We start from the raw sequence: 27,000 nt of genomic DNA, 5'->3' as shown, positions 1-27,000 counted from the left end.
AAATCCTGCCGTCACATTCCATCACTTTCAAAATTTCCCAAGAGAAACTCAGTCTTCATCTTTTGAATTCTTGAACTGAACAAACAAGGTTCACTTTACTATTTACATTTTTGAAATCTAAACAACTTCTATTTCCACCAGTGGTTCAATGTTTTAAACTGACTGCACACAGTTCAAGTTCAGAAGCAGAAACTCCGACTGCAGCTGCAGCTATTATGAGAGCAGAGTGCACGATCAATATTTACTCCAGATATCCGATGGTCCCCACCTTCCCTGTCACATGTGGGGTCAGACTCCTTACATTTAAGTGTCCTGAAGTCTGGCTTACTGATCAATAGCTTGCCATCTGTACTAAAGGTTACTTCCCTGTTGAGCTGCAGGTTGCCTCTATGCCTCTGTCCCTCAGATGATTGGGGTCTTATTTGCTTCCAGGACTGTGTTGTGCTCTCCTGAGCCGCTGGGAAGAGCTAGTCCTACTCTACCCTGCTACACTGAGCCTTTCCCTTAAAAACCTACCCTATCTGCTAGGTACCAATGTGAATAACAGAGTGGATGCAATCCTAAAGGCTTATTTTACTGGACTTGTTACACCTGTATTGGTTCTGTTATGAATTACAACACTAACTGTTAGATCACATTTGTGTTTGGTTACTGCTATTTTCCCCTCCTATTTCATCTACTGCACCTGCGTCCGTCTGGTCGCGGGTAGGTCCCTGTGTGAATTTCTCCCCTTTGTTTTCTTCCTTTTATATCTGCTCTGTTCTTGTGAGACGAATGTGTCTTATTCTTCTGGGTCAGATACTGTTGCTGATACCAGGCTATACAAGTCAATTCAGATTTACATAAGCCAAAAAAGAAGCCAATCCACTAATGTAGAGGGGGCTCAAGCAATATGTGTGTTCCATATCTGGCAAAAAAGTTGAACCACTCTCAAGTTGGTGGCAATGCAATTTGAGTTCATCTGCCAAAGTACTACACTGGCCATTTGCAGTTGCCACCATAAACACTCTCCAATTGTCAAGTTCTGTCTCAGCATTACAAACTGTTGTGCAGTGTTTTGGCAACTGATAAACCTTTAAATGTGGCAATCGGTTACTTCAACTGGACTTCCTAGATCCCATTTCATTGCCTTGCTGGCAACGTAAACAATGAATTTTTAACAACGCAGCTCTGTATGTTGTTTGTACACAGGGCTGGTTTCGGTCTGAATCCTTGTTTACACCCTTGACTTGGATGAACATCAACTCCGCAAGAACGCCTTAAAAGAAAAAAAGAGAAGGGATCCCTCTTGCAGGACATACACATAAACAGTAAAATCATATTATAGGGACACTGAATTACAATAGTAAACTGCAAACACAAGAATATCAAAAGCAAAGGCTTCAAGCAACCTCTAGGTGGACACAGACTACACAAATCGCTTGTACCACAAATACCATTTCTTGTACAGTATGTACAACCTTGACTGTGGCTTGACTCCAATATAGCCCTCTATCCAAGCATTTCTCTAACACAAAGACATAATAGAAATTTTGTACATAACCACTGCCCAGTCCATCTATAGAAACAAAACTGTCATCATTGCAGATGTGCACCAGGCTTTGTAACGCTGCAGAGTGTTGGAGGCTCTGCCTATAGTGGTCTGTTTATCCAGCTGTCTGTCTGGATAAATCCATGTGGCTGGAGGCAACAAAGACTCTGCAGTGAAGAATTACATTCCAGTCTCACAGTGGATGAAACAGAGGCACACTCTAATGTGTAATGAAAGTACGAGAGCACGGGCGGTCTCTTTTAAAGAATGAGCCTAAAACTGAAATCTGCATGCAGGAAACATATCAAGTGTAAACATGCACAAACGCAGGAAAAAAAAAAATCAAACAGTAAAGGGCAGAGAGAGTGACAGTGAATCCTCCCCTGCTGTTTAGAGGTGAAACAAAAAGGAGAAAAAGATGATCTACAGTCATGATGGGGAATCAATAACTAATCCACCTGGATTACTTGAAAGGCAAAGGTGCTCTGGCAACAAGCGCTGCATGAGGGCATAAGACTTTGTGACATTATGTGGATGTGTGCATGTGCCTAGTGCTTTGTGTTCAGAGATTTCATGAAAGAGCTTGTGAGGAAACTCGGCTGACTTTAGAAACCATGAAAAAGCAAAGGCAGAGACATACAGGTTTAGAAAGTCTAATCAACACATATAGTGAACAATCTTTAGCTATTTTGTCCTCATAAATTGTTAAAAACTGTAAAAAAAAAAAAAAAAAAAGAGTCAAGCGAGAAAGTGGTGGTTAAGTGGATTTCTTCCCACTTAGATGTTTCTCCTGAGGTTCAGCAAGTGAGGATTTTTTTGTACTTAAGTGAAGTGAAAAATGCATGGGTGGAAAATATAGACCTATAAGTAATAGATGTAAAATTCTTCTGAAGTGTAGATAGAAATTTACATATTAGAAGTATTTTTACTGTTCATCTGGGGAAGAAAACATCACTTTTGGTTTAAAATGTGTGCTTTTTTACATTATTGATATACTGTTCCATGTGCTAGTGTATTTGTACACTTCGATGCCTTATGGTATATATGTTTCAGACATGATGAGCATTTCAGAAAGACCAAGTATGGCGAGTGAGGGAGGGTTAGAGTGTATGACCTGGGCTCTATAAGGAGTAGATGGATAGAATGTCTTCTAAAGTGCGTCTAAATGGCTGACGCAGTTGTAAGGGGGAAGGAAAGACGAAGGAACAAAGCAAACTGCTTGTAGCATGTGATGTGCACTCTTGTTGACACTTAAAAGCTCTGGGAATCACACGTGTAAAGTATAAATACATGAAAAAAACTTTACAGAAGTAAATCGACTTGGTTCCTTTCAGTCACATCCCTACCATCCATATGACGATGACTGAGGCATGGGCTGAGGTCTCACGAGACAGAAAGTGGAACATCTGTGTAGGCGTGTATGGTTTTTGAGCTATTCTTTTACACACAAACCAAAGAATTTTAATCAGTTTTTCCTTTCATTACAAGAACACAGACCAAAACCAACTGGCTGATGCACCTGGTTGGAAGTATGACTGTGAGACCCTGTGAGAGGGTCCGGGTAAGTGTAGGGGCAGTTTAACTGACCTTCCTCACAGCTGATATTTTGGTTTGCCAAACACAGGTGCAGTTAATAGCATTGCTAATACTCCATTTATGTTGAGCCAGTTTCACAGACGTCATATTGTGCATGCTGGATCATGACCATCATTAGGGTTTTTAGTTTCTCTGGTGTTTTTCCTGCTATGAAGTCAAAATGTCTGCTATCAAAAGGTCTTCAACTGCTGCAAATGAAGATCAAAAGGGGAATCACTGTAGGAGGTCGTACGCCTTTCTCACACACACTTCATCTGAAATACAGACTTCTGAAAAGACGCATTGATGTCCAGCCTGCCAGTCTCCGTCTTTACCTCGAAGGATGTTTTCAGCCTTGGGTTGTTTAGTCTGGTCGAACTGAAGTTTGGTTCTTTATCCCCCCTTGGTCCAATTTGCTTAGGCAAATCTGAACCCTTTAAATATACTCTAATGCTGATCAAAAACAGCCACACCAAGACCCTGTAGAGGAAGCGACCTCAATCTGGATCCAACCTCAGCCTGACCCACAAGCTATACTCTGCCGATTCGAGCTGAGCAGCTCCCAGAGACGGGTTTGCTTTGCATTCTTGGATGCGGTTGAGCAAAATCAGTTGCCAACAGCTAGCTGGGAAGTAAATCAAGGTCTGACCTGGATGAGTAATGAAATACATTGCCCTTTTGATGTTTTTAAGGACCTCCTTCTGTGTTTATTTTCTCGGTCTTGCCCCAGACACAAAGAAAGGAGAGTGAATGTTTCTACTCAGTTACACTTAGGATTAATGTCTGAAAAGAAATCAAACCAAGGGGAAAAAAAAACAGTTAACCATCTCATCCACAGATACGGATGTTGTCATGAAGGGTCAGATAGGTCTGAAAACCCTGTTACATTAGGTTCAATTTTTGTGCTGTTCACCTTTATGAAACATTTTGGAGCCACTTATGTTATCTGTCTTTCCTCAGTGGAAAAGCTTTTATTTACTATATTTGAAATATGCCATGCCTGTGTCTATGTATGTGTGTGTGCGTGAGTCTCTTAATATTTCTCAAGGAGTGCATTTGGACGAGTGTTTGTTTCCAAGTGCATATACACACACACACACACACACGCACACACGCACACACGCACACACGCACACACACGCACACACGCACACACGCACACACTCCTATGCATTTACACACATACACACACAAGCCTGGCATATTTCAAATATGAAAGTGCATTTCAGCTAAGAAGTGGGAAGTGATTTATAAAAGGCTTTAGGGAAAGGCTTTCTACTGGGGAGAGAGAAAAGACATGGCGAAATAACTCTTCAGAGATGGAGAGTGGGAGGGTGCTGCTGAACCTAATGTTATAGATAGCAGAGCAATGGGTAAGGCTGGGTATTTTAGTGCTTCATCAGAATACAAAAGCTCAACCTTGAGCACACAAAATGTTCTTTGAGGTTGTAAGAACACAGGATAAGCAACAAAATAAATTAAATTTCATTGATTTAAAACCCATAATTTAGCAGTTCTAAACTGATAAACAGTTGTTTTTTGCACAGCAAGGTGCTGAGCAACGATCGTCCAACATACATAGAGGAAATATGTCTCTAGTGAGCAAACCACGTATTCATGTCAGATTAGAAGAAAGGCAGAAATTAGGAAAACACATTTTTGTTTGACAGAGCTGATTTGGTTTGTTGTAAAATCCTTAATAATGCTTAGAAAAATAACTTGATTTTAATATTTTTGTAGTTGTCAACTGAGTGTAAGTGGGTAATATTTAGCGGCACGGTGGTGCAGCAGGTAGTGCTGTCGCCTTACAGCAAGAGGATTCAGATCTGCTTGACAGATGGTGCTTTTCTGTGTGGACTTTCCACGTTCCCCCTTGTGTCTGTGGGTTTTCCTCTGGCTTCTTCCCACAGTACAAAGACATGCATGGAGGGTTAAGTAGTGATTCTAAACCTTCGCTAGGTGTGAGAGTGAGTGTACAAGGGCGTCAGTCTCTTTGTTTTCATCTCCATGATGATGTATTCTTGCCCAATTTCATCTGGGTTTGGCTCCAGCCCCTGCAACCTTCTATAGGATAAAATGATAATAGCCGATGGATAAATGGTGGTTCAGATTCAGCTTTCAAAGCAACTCATTAGGCCCAAGTAGAGTTTAAGGCTGTCAATGTCACGCCCTGAACACAAAGTACGAGAGTGTTATTTACCGATGCTAAACCGAAACGTGAATCTGCATTTTATCAATACATTATTGCCACCCAAGAGAAAGAAAATACAGAAAGTGGAAGACGAAAGTAGTGATCATGAGTCTGCATAACTACACAGAGACGTGCAGTTGTTTTCACAGCTCTTGTAAAATTTACATTTCCTACAGGTTGAAAATAAAAACCTGCTGTTTTTTTTTACTAATGCCAGCTGGACTGAGTCATATCTGCCTCATCCGGACTGAGCTTGCTTGTCTGTGTGTACCATCCTAAGACTTGATTCCCAGCTCAGAATCCCATCTTGGTGACTCAGCTCATCCTGTTTATTCCTGCATACTTATTTATAAATGACCAACGCAGCCACACATACCAGTCCACTTTGTCATCACTCAAAGCCACGGTTACAGACAATCTGCACTCAACAGCATCATAAATTCACAAACCTACCACCTTAAGAGTCAAATTTTGAAAACCTGCCTCGCCCAATAACAATGCGTCTTGTTGATTCTCTCAATGACAAAATTAAAATGCTCTAGCAAGAAACCGTGTAATCAGAATTTTGATTCATTTTCTGTATACATTTTCAGTTTGATTAGATTTTTTCATAACATCAACAATTTACAATGTCTCTCAAAAAAAAAATAAAAAAAAGAAACAGCCAGTAGGAAATAAACACTGCAGCTGAAATTAATGAAATAATTATTATGGGAAAATACTAGAAACTACATCTCTGAAGAGAACATCAACTTCATTTTTTGTTGCTAAATTAAATAAAAGGACATTGGGTAATTATACCAATACTGTAAATCTAAATGTGAAACTCAGTTTGCAATATAAAATAAGAAAAGACACTTGGTATTGAGTAACCGCTCATAGGAATACCGTATCTTTAGTCAACAAAATGGTCTCTGTGACATGAGAAAGTCCCTTCTTTTTACCTCAAAACATCTGGATGGAATTCAAATGTGTTAGGAAATACATTGTGCCTGTTGCTAAGATATCCAAGTCTTCAGTACAGTATCTTTTCCAGTGGAATTCTGAAGTAAACTTTCAAAAACGGGTTCGGTATGGGTGCTATGTGATGGAGTTTGGACAGTGTGGTACCTGGCATAAGTGGCTGTCCAGTCATTCCGATGGGAGGCATCCCCAGGTTGTTCATGGCTGTTGCCCAGGCATTGGGGTCTGACATGGGCATCGTCATCGAGTTGGAGTCCATTGTCATGTTACAGATGCCTTCTGCAGGAAGACACAAAGAAAGGAAAGTGAGAAGAATCAGTATAATTCCTGTGACCTTTAAGTCCTCATGACACACGAGTCACACAAGAAGAGGAACCATTTTATGGCAAAGACTGAGGAAGAAGATTGTTCTGACAGTGTGGTGTTGTCATGGCATTTTTAGTTGCGTCCTTTCTAGAAATTGTTCCTTTATGTCTCAAAGGAGAGGAGATGGGAAGGCCTCTGTGACCCTGCAGTCAGTGATTTCTGCAGCACTGTCACTGACAATCTATTCATTCTGATGTTGCTGTTTGTTCGCTTGCAACAAAGAGATTCAACAGCCTGGCCTTTTGACACCTCCTGTCTCACTGACCTGTACTCGGAGTCAACTTGAAATGGTGCTGTATGACTGAAAAAAGAAATCACAAAAATAAAGAATCTTACTTGGAGCAGCACGAGCAGGTTAAAAAATAGGAATGCATTCATATATACACAAAATGCACAACAAGGATCATTCCAGTGAAAGATCAGAGCTTTCCTTTGCAAGCCAGTGTAAGAAAATAATAAAGCGTAAAACAAGATTATCATGGCGCTAAGCACAAATCCTGATGCTATCAGGCATTTGCCAGGCAGTCTGCTACTAAACCTTGGAAAACTTTGAAAAATCTCCAACTTAGCACGGCAAATACGCACATATTATCTCAAACCGACATCCCCTGACTCATGGTTTTCTGCCCACTGTTGCATAATAAAGCAAACATATTTAGGTCCCCATAACAAAAACCCTGCAGTAATGTCAACATGAACACATCATGCATCAACCAGCTTCTCATTCTCCCTGTCTGCAGTCTATTTCACAGCTCTAAATGCCTTTTAATTCTCTCCTCTGGTCGACCTCTTTCTCTCTGACAGACCTGTAAATTGCTGTGACTGCTGGCTGAGCCAAGCTGCCCTCTTCTGTCCTGATGCCAAAGCCAACACTACTGTTAATAATGAGAAGTGCTGCACCCTGCACACACTTCACACCTCAGAAGGTCTGTGGCAGAGCCCACTGTGAATCTCTGTGTGTATCAATGTCTCTGTCTGTCTGAACAACAGCCGCTACATTGGCATTCCTGGTATTCAGACACAGCTGGCCATGTGTAATAATGCCGTTTGCCTCTTTGCCTCCCTCTCTGAGCTGCTAATTTCAGAGCTGTCTGCTGTTGCTGCCATAGAGAGGCCTGATAAAACCGACTGCGTCTGTGCGTCGCTGTGATAATGCTGCTGACGAGGACTTCACAGGCTTGTTAACTAACACAACCCTATTAACTGTGGACACTTTCGAGGAGTTCAAATGAAAGAGGAGAGGAGTGGTGAGCTTTTATAGGAGCTTTATTACAATTTACAGTACATTAACCACTGTCACTGCAGTGCTGATGAATAGACATACTCAGGGTTTGACAGGTGATGTCCTCAACTCAACTTCTTCTTGCTCAGCTAATGAAAACAATGATAATAAGAGCTGGGAAAAACAATGTTGATACAGGATGCAGCTTGGTTTGAGAATTAGTAATTGCAGCATACACATACACACATATATATATACAAATGCTAAACTGCATGTGATTGATATTTCTGAGTATATTTGAGTCTTTCAGCTCATTTTTGCTGTATTCACATTAAGAATATGCTGAAAGTGATGCAAACCCTATTCTTAAACAACGATAAAATATTTGTTTAAAATGATCACAGTGCACACCAATTTCATAGTAACTAAACTAAAAATGATTAAACTACAACCATCTCCTTTGAGGTCTTCATATCGCTTGGCTTGTCCAGCAATTAGAGCAAAAGTCAGTTTGTAACAGATAAAAACAGTAAAATGTCCTACTGGTGGGCTGTTCGATATATTACATGTAAAAATCTGTATATCCTATTGTCCTTTCATCTAATTTACTGATGTAAATGGAAATATGACAAGACATTGCCTTTGATATGAAATCATTGCTCAGGTCATAGACATGAAAGAATTTGATTCTGCTCCTCACTAGAGGATGGAGTACTTAATTTTTGTGTAGTTCACAATCAAAGTCATGCATTTTACTGTTTGGTTTACAGATGTTCAAAGTTTAGGTCCATTTAGCTCCACTATAGTATCACCTGAACCTGCACACAAGAAGCTGAGTCATACACCCTCCAGTTCATTCATTCATTTAGTGCCTCCAACTTCTGTCACCCCTTTTCATTTTATCATTTAAAATTCTGCTCCTGTTGTTCATCCTGCATCGACCCATCCGTCTTATCCTTCCATCCACTGTCTCATGTTCCTACATCCCACACATTCAGTCCTTCCCCCATAGATCGATGATACTTTTCAAATTTGCACCTCTGTATGTTGATCATGAAGCGCTTTTGATTTTGGTATGGCAAGGTGGCCTTGAGGGCAAGAGTCAACCTTGGGTCCCCCTAAAGGAGCCATCTTACACCATCACATCAATATATAGAGCTCAGGGAGGAATGAAAAATCAACACAGGGACACACACGTGCAAGCACACATCGAGACATAGAACACACAGCACATAGGTTCACCTTGCCAGAAAGGAGGAGTCAGGGACAATACTGCCAAAAGGGGAATCGATGTCGATAAATATTTTTAACTGAAAACATGGATTAGACCACTTTGGTTTGTTGTTGTGAAGCCAATTGTCTGCATAGAATAAAAAGTACCTAAGTGAAACCCACAGTTTCAGCGTTTACTGCAAGGTCAAGTGATAAGACAAAGCAAAAATCAATGGCGATAAGAGAAAAATAAGCCAAATCATTTTCAGCTGCTGGCTCAAGTTGCCTTGAGCTGATGCAAATGCCATATTTAGTTATACAACCTGAACAATCTAATCATGTGTGGCTAAGACCCAATGACACAGAGATACAAATGTAGAACTCTGTAGGCCCGAGCTTAATGTAAGTAAGCTTAAGCTTGGCTAGATTTAAATAGAGGTACAGTGGAGGTCACATTTACCTCTTTTCACGGGATCTCATCATCATGGTCCCTCAGTGTGAGTGCCAGAAAGACTTCATGTAAAAACAATATCACAGGAAGGACAATTAATAGGCAAAATTAAACGTACTGGAATGAAAAAATACAACACTAATCTTATTCAAAATGTGATTTTTGACTGTAAAAAGTTACATGATGACAGACATTCTTAGATCTATTTTGACTATTAAACTACAAGTGTTTTTTTCATCTTGTAAAATATACGAATTTCCAGACTTTTGATTTAGATTTTTATTCTATGAAATATATTTGCATTTTGAACAACTTTGGTTAAAATTGTGACGGACATAATTCAAGATTTACATGGATCACGTGATTAACAAGTTCATCAAAAAAAAATGTGTGGTTCAACTTCATACCTATACACACCTGTGAAAACAAAGGTAATCCAAGTGTAACACGCACAATAAGTTTAAAAGAACACTAAAAAGTAGCAAATACTAACGGACATGCTGTGAAGAGATCACCCGATGAGCAACTCTACACCAGCATCACCATGATAAATTTCAGTCATCTGGATATTGCACATGGCGATTAAAGCAATAGTGATTTTGAATCAGCTGGGGTCCGCCCAGCCCAAGGCTTTCCTGATACTCACTCTCGGCAGGCTGTGACCAGCTTTTAGCTTCCCTAAAAGCTCCCCCAGGAGGCAGATAGGAAATTAAGTCATTTAAAGGCCCATTGGCCGTAAGCCCCAACAGCAGGCAGAGAGACGCTGAGGGCCATTTAGTCTAAAATGCACATGGTTTTAACCGCTAACTACAGGTTTATTACAGCCCCTAGAGAGAAAATTCAAGAGGGAGCTAAAAGATGAGGGACATAGACAAAAAGAGACAGAATAGGTCGCTTATAATACGCAGATGTGATGCTCACAAGACAAAATGACAGAAAGAAGAGTGAAGCAGAAAATGGGAGCTACCTCAAATTGAACTTCAAACACTGGCAATGAATAAAGCGTGCAGGCCTAATGATAGTCATTACCACAAAGTACGAACTGCAAAAACCTACAATCACGCATAATATAATGCCTTCACAGAACACAGTGGTTGGGCAGGCAGATGAGCATAATTAAGTTTCAATACATGTCCTCCAAGCAAAGGAAAAAATAAAACCCCAAATATTTGCTGGTGACTGTGTTCTGACTCCTTGGTCTTAGACAAAACACTGGAGGAGAGGTCTGGCACTTTCCATTTGGAAGGATGTGTGAAGTGTCCATACTTATGCATGGAAGGAAGAAAAATGCCTTGAGTGCAGAACTGCCCTCTGAGAGTGGATGACTCTTTGACCTTAATCTTTTCCTGAACACAGGTTTGCATGTTTGCCTGTATGTGTATTTTTATCTTTGTGTGTTTCAGAGTATTGAATGAAGGTCAAAAGACCAACTCATATACATTTTAAAAACAAACAAAAAATTAGAAAGTCTAATTTTATTTTGAGAACTACCTAAGAGTATGAAGATAAGGTAAGAGTAGAAAACCTTTTTTTGGGGGACACTTTATACAGCTTTATCTCTGATGAAATATGAAATGCTTCTCAAAATAGATAAATGTGCTCATAAAGATCACTCTATTTTTTCCCATTACTTACGTGACTAACACACACACAGACCCACACATGCACACACACAGGCTCTGTTTAATAATGTATGACTGCCCTTCTATCCGCTTCTTTGATCTGTTAATTATGATAAAACTGGTGGAGGTCTGGTGATTAGTGGTGGCACAGTCAAGTGTGCCCTGAGTGTTCCACTACACCGCATCTCACTTAGGACCAGAAACGGAGACAACAAAGTGAAGCTATAAGTATGACATAAGAGGCCTGAAGACAGTCCGGCCTCATGGGGGAGGAAAAAAAAAAAAACTGTGGGACATTCTCTCTCTGCTTTTTCTCTTTCATTAACCTCGATATGTTCTGATAAATAAAACCATTAATAAGAGGGGGGAGTTTGGCAGAGAAATCAGTACAAATTTACAGCATTACTTAGATTACCGAGGACAGTTTCAAAGGGAGGAACTCACATGCACTAACATGTACGAACATGTACAGAGAAGCTCAGATGACAGCACATGCAGAGGGGAGCACTTCACTCTCCTAAGGTGGCAATTATTTAGGACTTGAGAGACTTGATAGATTTTGCTGCTATAATAATGGTCAAGTGTTTTCTTCCAATACCTTACCGTCTGTCTTACTTACTCCCAGAAGTCTAAATTGTTAGAAGACAAAAGATAAATGGGATATTTCATTTGATTTTCACCTAAACAAATAGATTATTTAAGCTAAACAATGTTAAACATGAAATAAATTACTTGTTGAATAGCCAACCATGTAATGTCATGACTGAAACTACAAGACCGATGGTTTTGTACCGTTACAGAAAAATGGAATTTCATTACTATCCTGAATGAGAGACCTCAGGCATGTTACTGCACAAAATGGGACAGAGCCTTGTTTACATTCGGTGCTACTTTAAAAACCTCGCCTGATGCTGAGTCCTTCAAGAGAACAGTGTAAACTCAGGTTAGAAAAAAAAAATCCATTGCAATTTAATGACAGAGTGGATCTGCGCTGTCTTTGTGTCTAACAGTTAACCATGGCCTTAGTGACTGAGTAGTGGCACTGGCAGTTGTCAAATCAAATTAGTGACTCTCAAATTGGATCGGAAAAACCAACCTGAACCCAATTCTCGGCAGAGGTGAAACTCCAATTCCAAAATAACACTAAAAGACTGATGCAAATCCAATGAATATTACAGTCCAATCAAGTGCTTATAAAGGCTCAGCTATTAATCCAGTGAGTCAAAGGGTACGAAATCCTACTTTCTCTACAGAAGATGCAATCACTACTTAATTTGCTAATTTGACCCAGAGACCCTCGTCAGAATGTGATCAATTAAACTTCTTTACCTCCTCCACATTGTAAATCCATTTGAACAGATTGCACATGAACTCATACAGATCTAGACAAGATGTCGGTCTTTAACTGATGAATGAATGCAGACCGCTTGTTCAATCCACACCACATCACTCACCACAGAGCAATCAACAGCAACCAATCAAATGCAAGTTAAGCATGTAGTGTGGCGATGTTGTGTGTCTGCTGCCTTTCAATCAAAAACTGATTCTCCATTTTACTTTTTTAGGCTACAGCAGTGAAGTGAGAGCTGACTGTGCGCTGACCCATGAGTAAGAATGGAATTATATTTTAATGTTTTACTCCTAGCTATTCAGCAAGAGTAAAGATGCCCCGCGGTGTAAATGTACTTTTTAAAAAGCACTGCTATCATGTCTATATGGTATTATTTATATGTTAGAGGAAATATCATGCGCAAAATAAGCCATCAGTTTCAACCTAGAAACTGGAGTGTAGTAAAGACAGTCTAAAAAAACAATTATTCAGACTTTTGAAGTTTCATATACAACAAACCGAAGGAACCAATCCGGTAAACTCATGAGGAAGGGGTGTTTGTATCATTATTCTTCTTGAGAATCAGTGTCCAGTTCAGACATGTGCTCAATATTACATCATGTAGCACAGAGCAGTATCAAGGTGTCGAGCAGAGCTGCAGACTAGCCGACGTGCTTGAGCTTGACAGCAGCCAGTTCACTCATCGCAGCAGAGTCCTGGGTTCAACAAAAGCTGCTCTTGTTGCTACAACGTTTACATTAAAAATGATGAAAACATTCTTATATTCATTCACCCCAACAAATCATCCAATTTCCGAAGGACTGGATAATACTGCTGACATGATAAACCAACAAATTACAGCTGCTCTGTCATGACTCCAACAAGCTCAGCAAGTACTGCTAAATACCTAATTTCAATTCCCTTAATGACTTTCATCGCTGGGTTTAAAATGGCTGAATGCTGCGGTTATGCCTTTTCAAAAATATTGCGTGATTAGACTCAGCTATGAAGCAAAGCTGCCAAGCTAGTGCACATCAGGGACTGCAGTCATAACCATCCTGTATGACAACAGGCGATGAAAGAGAAAGAAAAAGACGCAGTGATGCACAGTAGACATCAGCATTTATCTCACTGAAGAAGAGGTTTTACTAACGACTTCCCTGATAGGCAGATTACTTGTAGTAAACAAACTCAGTTTCTACTGGCTTATCAGGAGCTATTTTTATACAAATGGAGCAGAGGCCCTTGTGTTTGTGTCAATGTTGTCAAGGAGGAACATCCGTTCGTGGACAGGAGCATGACTCTTCCCTTCCTTATCGGGCCGAGAGAGGTGACAGACAGGAACAGATTACTCTGATATCTCATGGTGGGAGGAAGAAGGAATGGGAGATAAAAAGCATGAAATGGAGAAAAAGAGAGATCACAAGCAGAGCTGTACCATCAACACCTCAATGCTAACAAAGCATTGTAAATAATGTGATGTGAGTTTGATGGTGGAATCTATAGTAAACCAGGGTATGTCTATGAAGAGCTACATATCTGTAAATCTGGTGAGGAAATCAATGACAGCTACCTGCCTTGCTGTCTGGTGAGGGTTCCAAAATAGTAACATTTGAATGCTTCACTTAGATGGTGGTCAGATTGCGAGGATGAAGCATGAGCTGCAAAGTGTACTGCTCTACTCCAACATGATTGCATGGTTGGAAGTGGAAAAACAACAAACTCAAAGCACAGTGGCCTCCACTGTTTTCAAGCTGACTTGTGGCTCCCACATATACTGTTGTTTGATACTGACCGTTTTGATTGGCCAGAATAACTGAAGCGTTGTGCTGAAGTGACATTGATGGATGTAACTCTTCACCTCAAAGCAGAACCAACTGGACCGGGTTCAACTTGAACAGCTGCACAACTAGATCTGCAGCAAAACAACTGATACAGAGGTTATATTGTGGCTGAGCAATAGCAGACAATAAAACTTACTTAGCTACTGCTTCCTCCACTAATTGCAAGTGTGATCGCCATCATGTAAACAGCCTTTGGGGCTGTGGCTCTCTTCAAACACGATTCCTTGCCCGCTATGTCTTTGCAATGGATCTAATTATATTAATACAAAGCAATATCTGTATCTAGTCCATCTGACTTCTCGCTTGCCCTACACAAATTAGGGAAATAACAATGGCACACATTTTTGAACACATAACTGCACCACGAGATGCATAGCATTTCAAGAACAAGGGTATCCCAAATTAACAATGGTTTTCTGCTGGTTGGAAGGTTCACTAGCCCAGTGTTAGATCAAAATAACATCTAGTTGTGAAGAAACCCAGAGGAAAATAGAAAACAGAAAAGTGACTGCGCAAGGGAACCTCATCTTGCAGAGATAATATTATATGCAGATTTGTTAATTTTTGTAGTAAATACAACAACTGCAGCAAATTAGTATGTTTGCTGTGGGAATTTTTCCCAGCTTCTGGCCACACCTTTCAATGTAGTGATCAAAACTGAAAACATCCTCAACTAAGACAGTGCTGCAAGCAGAAGAATCACTACATGACTGACAGGATGCAAGAGTAAAGTGACTGTAGCATTGATCTTAATGATGTAACAAAACAGCTGCTACTAATCTGTACGAATGATGGGCTCGAAGAGACAGGAAGTTACTTTAATGAACACATTTACAGAGAAGGCTGACATCCTTCTGTCCACAATGACAGCAGTGAGGATTTGCCCAATTACAAAGAAGTCGATTATTGTCCTGTGTTCCGTCACACCTGAGAGGAAAATGCAGCAGAGCTGAGAAGTCTGTGAGACAAACATGTAGGACAGAGCACGCACAATGAATTACTGAAGCATTATACAATATAAAACTCTATTGCTGGCTTATTAATTTAAACATGCACGATGAACCACTGAAGCCCTGCATAAAACTGTATGAAGCATGACGCAAAATATGTTTCCACGGTGTAAGCAGGGCTTGTGATGTGCATTTCATTCCAAGTACCTCACTCCCATGTACGCTGCACCCGTTAAACACACCAAGTCCTTCAGATCTCATTACCGAGCAGAAGAAATGGTTTCTCATTTTAATGTGCAAATGATGTACAGCACCTATTCCACTGTCCTGGAGGGGGAGGGGGAGAGACAGTGGTGGAGACTATGAAGCTGAAATATTTTTCAAGCTGGCCGAGCTGTCACATCATTAAATACTGATTTGTGAGTGGGCAATCTAATGGTGCAGATGTGAAGAAACAGACTATTACCAGAACATCAATCTAAAGAGGAGAGACGTAATAGGCAATTTGACCATTTTGAGTTGTGCAAAAGGAAACGATGAAACCGGCATCGAATCCTTTGGGACCTGAGCCTCCAATTTATGGATTACACATAGTTAAGTGCTTAAAAACAAATTGCATCAACCAGATGAGCCATGTTTAATCTTACATACATCTACTGTACAAGACCAGAGTTCAATAAAGGAATCTATTACTTTTATTAGATAGTTTCGCAAGGACCGGTCCGAGATTGGTTGAAACACAGCGAACTTTATCAGCATATATATTGACAAAACAGCAGCAAGAGAAAAGAAGACATTTTGCATATGTGTGAGCTAAATTATAAACAAAGAATTAGGGCTGCAACCAACAAGTTTTTGCAACTGTTTTCTCATTAAAACATCAAGAAATAGTGAAAAGTGCCTTTTGTGATCTCCTTAAGCCTGAGGCTTACTTTTCTGTTCAGCAAACAGTCTAAACTATCAAATATAATCAATTTACAATCACCTAAGAGAGAAAAGCACTGAAATGTAACAAATTAGAAGCTGAGACAAGGGAATGTTTACCATTTATGTGTGAGAAATAACCAAATTGCTTGATTAAAAGCAGCCAATTAAATTTTTAATAATGTGAAGTATTCTGTTTTGCATGTTAAACCCTTCTTTTGCTGTATTTCCAATTTTCTTAATGCCTTTAAAAGCTGATGTTCTTCTAGGGCATTAAATGTATATTCAGAAAATTTTGATATAGAAGTCAAACTACATTTGCATTGTAAATTGTGTTTCAGCTTTACTTGCTCTTTCTTTTAAATATATATATATATATATATATATATATATATATATATATATATATATATATATATATATATATATATATATATATAAATAAAAAAATAAAACTGTCCTGGTTCACTATGCAACACAATGCAGAGTTAAACCCACTACATGTTTATAATTCAAGTCAGGTCCCTAAAATGCCACCAAGAGTCCACTTCTTCACCACTTCTTCTATAAGTGACAAAAATGACCCCAAAACACTATTTACAGTTCTTGGAGCAGCTGGGAAACATGATGCTGTTCCTGCTGACCAGGCTCGGCGCCGCTGTGACCTGCACTGTGTTTGTGTTTGGGGGTGTAGTGGCTAAAAAGCTAAACAGTTTTGGTGCAAATCATCCGGGGTGACAGGGATCAATGCGACTCATACCGATGAGAGCAGTCACAGATCACCTCCTCCTAAATGGTGCCTCTAGTGAGACCACAGATGCTACAATTCAACTCGGTTACTGTCATTTTTTTTCCCCCTTCTCCCTTCACAATTTTCTTGTCAATTTTGTGTTTTTTCAACCCACTGAGAACATATTTCATTCTGAAATTAGATTTTGGAGACTGAAAATCCCAATTCTATAGTTTATCAACACATTTGGTTACATAATCATTTTAAACATATTTCCTGAAGACAAATCCTGCTTTGATGTAACCATTTAAGAGAATTACAACTTTCAGCGTGTCTGATTAGAAAGGGGAATATAATTGAACTCCTCATGAGACATAATTGGGAAAAAATCCTGCAGTGTTTTCACAAAGTGAGTAATTTCACAGCAGTATGACAGCAGAGGGCAAAACTTATATTTTAATTTAAAAAATGACAAATTCACGGGGTGCTAAACTTCTCTATGAACTAATCTGTTAAGACTTCAAAACGTCTGTGCAAAACCAAGGATGCCATGGTAGTGAATTCATATACGCACGCTGATGAAATAAGACACCCAGGTTCATGTACATGCTATATTAATTTAACTCTCTCTCTCATCCATTATGTATTGTGTAAGAACGTGACTTATCATGAGCAATTTCCATAACTTCCAGTTCTACTGTAGAGCCCGTCTGTTCACCAGAAAAATCAAACCAATCTCAAACACAGCAAAAAACAAGCAACAAGAGTTTATCATAGCTGTAACCTGCTGAGCTACATCTAATGTTAACATCAAAAGTAAGCAAATTCCATAAGGTAATAAAGTTACACTAAAAGATCTGGTTTCTAACAATAACACAACAGCGCAACAGATAATTTATACCATGGAGAAAACACTGAACACTCGAGCGTTTCGCTGCTCCTCAGACAGATTCAGAGGTTCACAGACAGACCAAATGAGTATACGCACCTTAATGAGTTGCTAGGTTGAGTAAAAGATATGAAGTGATGCACAAATACGAGGGACTATGCATACAAAAAAATCAACAGCTTAGAACAGGCTGCTCAAAATGCCTGCAGTTGATGCCACAGAATCTCTCATTACCTCATTAGATTTGCACCCATAAAAACACCCAGACAAGAACAAGAAAACCTAACTGAAGAGCAGCTCGGGTTGCATTTAATGAGGGCTGGTTGCTCATGAAACTTGTACCGGTCTCTTCTTGTTCTGTATAGGTACTTTTTTCTCAATATGTGGCATTGAAATCAAGCCAAGCAGATCTTGAAGTTGATTATAACCGAAACAATAGAAACACACTCAAAATAAACACATTTGGAATTACACATGTATAGAAAAAATTGTTTTGCTGAACACTATCTGCTTTCTCTGTGGTTACTGTCTGCAATACTGTAACGTCTCACCATGTAAAGTGCCTTGAAATCACACGTGGTTTCATTAGGTGTTAAATAAATAACACTGAACTGAACTCTTGACCTTCTGTTTAATTATTTAATTGCATCACTTTACATTAAGTGTTACTGAAGGAGGTGATCTTTGCTTCAGGGAAGCTGAACTGCCTCCATCATAACAACACTGCAGAAAAACTCATCTGTGCTTCATATGAAATGCAGTTGCCTAGTGTTCAGTAAACAATCCACTCTTCTAAATGGAAGCTAACCACTCCCAGGCCTTATTCCAGTTTTCTATATTTGCCAAGACCATCTCTCCAACCTACAATCTTGAGTGCTCTTAAGGCTTGAGGAAAAGCCACAGTGCAGTATACGCAAAACGCTGGTGTCAGAACCGTGGGGATGCACAAGAAGTGTCTTTAGAAGGAACTTTTACCAAGGACATTTGTTAAATTGTTCCCATATATTTCTATATTTCATAACTCCTACAGATAGCATGAGTAATAGTACAAAGACTCCTGGACCGCAATTAATAATGAAAATAGCACATAAAACATGTCATGTTGGTGCTTTCTCAGTTGGCCCAGTTGCTGATAATATATCTGAAATTGTCTCTAATTACCAAAACACGATGCCAGCGAGAAGAAAGCAAAGACAAAGGATCAATGAAAATGCTGAAAGCTTTGCTCGCCAACTGAGGACGGATCAGATGGCGACTTGGACAATAAATGGAAAGCTTCCAGTTTCAGCAGAAAAACACAGAAGATTCAAACTGTACTATAATCTACGGTTCAGACCTGGTTAAGCCTGATGGCAATCTGTACAGCTGTGGAATATAATTCATCCCACATGTGATGTCAAGCACACAACCGGTCTCAGGCTTTGATTTACTGTTTAACTCACTGATGTGCAGTTTGATACCTCAGTTTTAGAGTTCAGATTTACGTGTCCTCAGTACAGTTTTCCTTGCTTTTAACCTTCATTAGCTGAATTAGCTTTTAAAACAAAGTTACAATTACATCAGGAAATTCTTTGGAAAATAAAAACATAGAGAAGAAATGCAGTAATCAATACAATGACCTCTTCACTTGTTCATTACCATTTAATATCCTTGTGTATATTATGTCTCTTCGGGTTTGAAAAGCAACAAACCCTAATTCATCTTCAATACACTGATGTCGAATCAGCTGCAGAGTGAAACTCCTTGCTTACTGTTAACAAAAACAGAAGCTTCAAGGAAAACTCCCAGCTCTTCACACAAACTGTTCAATCAGAGTAAAAGAAAACTTAGAAGTGTCGAGTGCACAGAAACCCAGAGCTTTTTCCCTGAAGATTCACAGGCGGAAATCTCAAGAGTGACCAAGTGTGAAGTTCAGAGGGCCTGATTAATTTCCTCCTCAGCACTGTCAGAGCGTACGTCTTTCATTGTTCCCAAGAGGATATCGAGGAGAAAAGGAAAAGATGACCTAAGTCAGGACTTACATGAGTATTTGTAAAATCTAAACATATCCACGTATTTCTAAAACCTAAAGAAATTTGAGGCCACATCAGACAGTTGGTTTCTCAGTGAGATGACTGAAGGTTAGAGCAAAGACGATGGAGCACATAAAAACCAAAGCAATGCCTATTAAAAATGAAGGTCACATAGTTTTATTGGGTGAATATTAAATGTAAAACTTTAAAATTTAAACTGCACTTTTGAACCTATTTACGTCAGAATAATTTAGCTGTATAAGCTCCCCTGTGTTTTCAGGATTCTGTACTTCCTAGACAGCTTGTGTCCAGTTTGCAGCCTTGTAGGAGTTTGCTGTTTAACAAGTCACTACACAGCCAAACCCTTGTTTAGCACAAGAGACACAAATTGAATGTGTCTATTGATGCCTAAAGGACAGCCTGACAACCTCTAGGAGGAAAAATAAGCTGGGGAGCTTCTTTAAATCTTCTGTCTTTCTCCTTTGAAGTTTAAACTGTCAGAACAAGAGACCAGGGCCTTAGAAAAAAGTTGTGGAACTGTCACTCTTTGTTGTGCTAACAGTGCTTTAAGTCCTCATAGCTTGTTATATTATGTCAGCTTTGGAGAAAAAGCATCTTTGATGGTCATGGTTAATCAACAGCTGGAGAAGTCCTGAAGCAAAAACTGTAAAACAATTACAAAGTCTCTGACAGATGCTGCTTTTCCCCCCACAATTCAGGCTCCTAAAAATAAAGTGATTGTCCACTGAATAACCTTGAGAGCATATTCAGTTTTATATCTTTTAATTGGGATTGGTACAATCTGTTTCATCACACTAAGTCACTTAAAATGAATTTGTTCAAGACATGGATTTTTTTCCCCACATTTAAAATGTCCTCATATCGCCCCTTTACAACAAAAACTTCATACAAATCCGGTGGTGCTGCACATGCAACTCACGTTCCCTTTATCTTCAGAGAACCTCAGCTCAACATTACACAACTCAAAACCATCAGAGAAAGACGGACCTGCCACATCTGACGCCGGCAACACAGACAAATTCGACCACCTGCTATTATTACATTCAGAGACACAACTAACCATTATTATAATCACTGATTTGTCATCTTCTCAATCAAATGAATGTTTGGTCGGAAAAAAAACAACAACCATTAACTGATCTCTTGGTTTTGGACTAATTTAAAAGGCTATCAAAACCAGCAAAGATTCACATTTTAGAGGATTTATTGCGTTGCTAAATTTCAGCAAAAACCTAAAGTGATTATTTGATTGCCAGATTTGTTGGCAAATAAAAAATGTCAGTGGACTAACTGGTTAAACAGCTCCAATCACACAACTGAAATGGTTTAATTCATGTGATGACAACTACAAACAAGTGACAAATCAAAGGAGAAAATTCTAGACAGCTACAGTGAGGAGATCTGATGGTGCCTGCATGCTGTGGGGGACATTTTGCAAGTGTGTTTTGTGACTACTTGTTCCCTAAAGTCATTGCAAATGAAAGTTCTGAGGTATCGCCTTTATCCTACGAAGAAACATTTTTGTTCTGGTCTTTTCCAGAATGACACGTGGAGTCACTGAATGGTTTGACTAATATGGAAAATGATGTGAATCAGAAGCTACAGCTTTCACAGTCACTTGATCTTAACTCAAGCGAAAACCTATGTGAGATTTTGGTCATCGACAGTAACGTCATTACATCACCAAATGAGAGAATATCTTTTGAAGAATTGTGTTTCAAGTTTTCTTGTGACTTGGAGAACCATTCTGGTGGCAGATGGTTGCCCAACACCTCACTTAAGATATTTATGTAGATTTTTCCTTTCATTTGTGGCAGGAAACTTCAAAAACACAAAATAAATAAGCTTTGATAACATTTTTTCGAGCGTGAACCCTCAAACTTTTTCTGATTAGCTGGTATGTCAGGAGAAAAAGCAAAAGTTAAATTGATTTTACTGAGATGGCTTCAAAAGTTTCAAAGTAAACTTACAAGTAGTCAATTATTTTATAATTTTGCCTACATGCTGCTGGTGAGTGACGCATACTCAAACTCCTGGGACATTGAGGTTTGCCTTCCTGACTCTCAATACTAACTGTGGTAAAGGTGTCTCAGGTCCTCTCTGTCTAACACACACACAAATTCCTTCATACCCTTCCATTAGAAAAGCTCTGGGGACTACAGCAAGTTTCCCATCAAGTACTTTGTCCGCCAGGCAAGGCTTCTTGTTCATTCCATTAACTAAAAACAGGAGCATAATTACTTTCCTGAGATCAATCAAAAAAATGATACAGACAATAAGGAATAATGGCCTGCAGTTCAGGGAGGGCAGAAAGGAAGTAAGGTTAGGAGAGAAGACGGAACTTTTGTGAGAGTGTATTAATTACATAGAACACAAGAGCGCAAAAATGCCTTTATCAGCACTTCCAGCTCTTACCTAGGAGACTCTGGGCTCCTTCTGCCAGCAGAAACATCTGCTAAATCTATGAGTATGGCCTGAAACATGACTGAAATTTCAACAGAAAAAAAGTGGCCTGGATTTAGCAGAGTCAGCTGTGCAATGCTGAATACAGAAGTGGGCTATGGGAGGAATGTTAATCTTTGTGACATGACTACACCCAGAACATGCATAAAAGACACTTTAGGCAGTAATACAAGAATGCTTTACCATGGGATACGCCTTATATCAGCATATATGGGCACAAGCACCATACTTTCCCTCACAACCTCCTACTTTGCTGGAGAACCTCATCCTGTTGCTATGACGACCACTCTGCAATTTAACCAATGCATTTAAAAACAAATGACAGGAGAGTAGAGGACACTTTCAGACACAGCTGGGGCAAAATTAAAGCTGAAGAGCCAGATATTTCCCTATACTTGGCTTACATTCCCAATGTGGCCAAAAATATCACTTCAAATTAATGACCGTATTTTTTGGATCTGTAAATAAGCAACTGTTTGCCAACAAAATTTCAATATTAACCATCACTGTTGTCCAAAACAACCACTGGTTCCAATATTTACTGCAAATTCACAGCAACCGCGCCTAAAGTTTGGAGGAAAAAGCATTCTCTGTTATTCATTAAAAGTTTTATGTGGGTGTGGTTTCATCAGATTTGACTGACAATAGCCTAATAACAAACCCAAACAACCCACCAACACAGCTTCTACCCAGCTGCCATTTTGAATCGTGCTCAATTTTCTGGGGTGCACAGAGTACGTGACTCATCTTTTTCCAAATAAGTTCTCCCCAAATCACACCAGTGGCAAGAGCACATATGAAGCAGCACAGGTAGAAAACTAGAGTCTAAAAACAAGCCACAAATAAACAGTCTCAGTTGCACGGAGAAACTGGTTGATAAAACATATTTTTAGATCCTTTAAGGAGTATCTCCCTAGTCTATCAGTGTGTCATAGCCTGTATGCCAACCCCTGACTAGAACAGAAAATCTGGAAAGCAAGGTTGAGGCCCAGGATATAGCCTTGTCCGCCCACTGACTCCTGAGCTGTTGTCATTTCACCGTGCTGCTGACTACTGCAGCAGGGGACAGCATCTTATCAGCAGCTGCCAATTACAACATGGGAATCTTATCAGCGGTAGCCAATTAGAACCAGGGGAGTTGCTCTGAGGAAATGTCAACAGCTGAGTGAACTTGCCATGGCTCTTATCTGGCCACGCCTCTCCATCCAGGCAGCTTTCTGTGAGTATGTCACAGTAACGACTTCGGGTGCACCGCTGAGACGATGAGGGCTGGAGGAACAGCAGAGTTTCAAAACAGCACAAGCCTCCTGGAAAGACTGCACCCTTACTGAGAATGGCAATATTTTAGTAGGTTACTGAAAGCTGATGTGTAGTAAGCTACAAGACTGTGTCATTTGTCACTTCAGCTGGCTGTGTGTCCAGATTGAATACCTAAGCTTACAGAAGATATTGAAAAAAGGCACGTAACAGTACACATGAGGTCATTTTGGTACAGCCAAGCAATAAAAAAAATAGTTGGCATATTGTCAAGAAAATAAAATAAAAGAGCACAAATCTCAGTTACATTCTGCCATAACCTGTACACACTTAAGTATGAAAATAAACACAAAGATCCAATAAGACAAATGCAATATATTCTCAATCAACTTATATTAACCATTATATCAGCAGCTTTAAAACTGCAAGTAATGCAACCTTTCTCTATTTTAGTCACCATTGTGGATACAGACATCTGTTTGAAAGAACTGTTTCATAATTATCTCATACTAAAATAGACTGATGGTTTTGTCTTTACATGTAGCGTGAGCTCCACATCATGGTTTTTCTACTGGTGTGTAGTGTGAGCAGAGAATCTGCATGTTTGGTAACACATAAGTCTCATACTGTATCAAACACCTGATGGTTAGATGCTGTCACCACCATCGAAAACTAAACAAAATTGATAAATATGGAACACAATACATCTGGTTGTTTTCTGTAAGGCAGGCTTCTCAAATTGATTACAGTGTAAAAGATTTGTTTTTGTTTTGTTTTTTCTACAGCTTCTTGAAATGGATGACCGCTAGGATGCAGCATTTCTGCTCATAAACATCTGTTCAACAGTCTCCATTGAGGAATCGATGACGTGCCACTGCATCTCTTTTCCACAACCGCTGAAAAATCACAACCAGAGAAAACAAATTATCGCTGTGTTTGCCTATTAATCTGCCTTCATTTGAACCCTGGGCGTTTATTTCCTCCCATCACATATTTACTTACTGTGAGCTACTTTTTCATTGCAATAGAAAATTCTGCACTTTTATGTAAACAGTACAACTATTGATAAAAGTAGAGAGAAATAAAGAATGTGCTATACTGCCATAGATTACAAAAAAAGAAAAATATGAATTTCTTTACTTATTTCACAAAAACAGAAGAAAATATAAAATAAACATTTACAACATTTTTTCAAGTGCCCACAAGTGTTATCAATACTGAAATGAAAATGTGACTGCACACTGTCGATATTTTACAACATGCATTTTTAATATGTTTTTATATTTTTGTCGCCCATCTGCTCTGTGTAAACACAGCTGCAGTTCAACCTACAGTTCAGCTGAAAAGACAATTGTTTGGCTCTGATAAATGGTGCCATTTTGGACTTTTTCTTCTTCTTTTTTTTTTTTTTAAAGATAACATTCTTGTCAAACTCACTGGTGGTTTTGGTCTCAGAGGGTTAATGACAGAATGACATTTAACATCAATACCCAAAGGTATTTATGTTAAATTATTAGGCTACAAATAATCACTCTTATCATTGCAGATAAATCTGCGGATTATTTTATCTGTAAAACACATTGCATAAATGTTAAAAAATGAATTTTTCTTCAGCAAGCTTAACCAAAGCTGATCACAAATAAGAAATCTTACCCCATGTGTCTTAATATTGATGAAATGTTTCATCATGTGTATGACTGTAGAAAATCTGCTTGGCTGCTGCTGTTAAAAATCTCAGATCTTACCAACATGATCAATACGAAAGAAAACTGAGAAGGCGTAACAGCACATCATGCTTTTACTGTCACTCCAGTGGCTCTAAGCGTAGACAGGCACATTTCTGTCATATGTCATCATCAACTGCATCGCTGGTCATGAAACTTAATGGACATACATAACAGTATGGACTTGCTTTTAAGATCACATACACGATTCTCACAGACAGTGACCTCCACAGCAGCACGGAGCATTGAATGAATCATGGTCTGGTGGTTTCTCTAGTAAAGCTTTTTGAATGGAGGTCATTGCAGTTATTTCAATGGTTCATCTTTTCTCTAATGGCAGCATGGTTGACTAGAGAGATACCTTGTGTGTCAGACACATTGAGCTTATGCCAGACAAAAACAACAGATGCCTGGTAAACCCTTTTTCCACTGGCTTGGAATAGGAACACTGCAGAAAAGACATTTTCTGGTGAGAATAGACATTTTCTGCAGCACAGCGTGGCATGGTATGGTTGTACACATTTCCACTTCATATGCAGAGCACAAGATAGCTGCTGACCTCTAACATCGAGGTTTAAAATGGGAGCAAGGGCAAACCATGATTCTCACTAGTAGTTTCTAGTGTATTCTTATTTATACAACCAAAACTTCCACCACCTCACTGTGAACTGATTTCACACAGTCTATTTTGCATTCATTATCCAAGATCAGAAGCCATTTCTGGTGTGTGCACCTACTTTCTTCAGATACGGGGAAGGGAGCCTTCATGTTTTCTGCTAAAGCCACTTGAAACTGTCTGCAAAAGCTACTTCAAATAAATGTGGTATCTCTGACAAAAAGACTATTACAAGGTCTCTCATAATTGAGTCCTTTGTAAGCTCTTTTTTAGCATTTCTTTATATAAAGAGAAAAGCAGTTGTTCTATGACCATGTGGTAAGTTTCAATAACACTAGTCGATGGCACCACCGACCATCACAAGGAAGAAGAAACCTGGAAAGACCTTTATATGACAAAAATAAGCAGGGCTCAGTATAACTGATGGAGGGGTGGATAGATATAGCAAAACTGAAAGCGAGGGAGTGTGAAGCTGTTACAAAAAACCTCAGCTTTCCTTCCAGTCGCGTTGACAATTGGCTTAAACACTGTTCCGGTCAATGCCATTATGACAAAGTTTGGAATTTAACAAGCCTAATCATCTGGTGTGCTGACTTTAGATTAATCCCATTAGCCCTCCTCATACAATACAAACACCTGAGGGGGGAGTCGGGCCAAGCAGGGGAACGTCAAAAGGATGTTAACAAAGCCACCGCTGTGTTGATACAATCATCATCATGCTAGAATACCCTGCGGCCTCCACAATGTATAAGAACTGACACTTCAAAAACAGAAGGTTGATCCCACTGTACACCCTGTGAAACTCCAATCAGATCAGCAACCATCTGCATTCCTAATGTGATCAATTTAATTAAAACACTCCTATGAAAAATTTGAGAATATATTACGACACTCGGTACACTTGGGTTGTGTCCGTTTTCAGAATTCTTTTTACTGATGCCAATCTAGATTTCCCACAGCTAGTGTGTCATTAGCAACGCCTCCATTATTCTACTTTATGTCCAAATGCATCACTGCAGGCTAGGAGATAATTAGGCCACATTTCCTATAGAAAATCTACATCCCCTTTCAAGAGTCTGAGTCCCATGTGCACAACCAAAGTACAAA

At 39.3% G+C, this 27,000-nt stretch overlaps 1 protein-coding gene across 4 annotated transcripts in view; it reads right to left on the bottom strand.

Moving 5' to 3' along the window:
* Window positions 1-27,000, bottom strand: part of enox2 (ecto-NOX disulfide-thiol exchanger 2) — a 180,933-nt gene that overhangs the window by 56,411 nt on the left and 97,522 nt on the right. For all 4 annotated transcript variants that reach the window (XM_035952292.2, XM_035952290.2, XM_023279067.3 and 1 more), the window contains one exon: window positions 6,408-6,539. In XM_035952292.2, coding sequence (XP_035808185.2) covers window positions 6,408-6,539 — 132 coding nt within the window. The remainder of the gene's footprint in view (window positions 1-6,407; window positions 6,540-27,000) is intronic.

Source organism: Amphiprion ocellaris, chromosome 13, assembly GCF_022539595.1.
Source record: "Amphiprion ocellaris isolate individual 3 ecotype Okinawa chromosome 13, ASM2253959v1, whole genome shotgun sequence".
Taxonomy (NCBI): domain Eukaryota; kingdom Metazoa; phylum Chordata; class Actinopteri; family Pomacentridae; genus Amphiprion; species Amphiprion ocellaris.
This window is presented reverse-complemented; position numbering and strand designations above follow the sequence as displayed.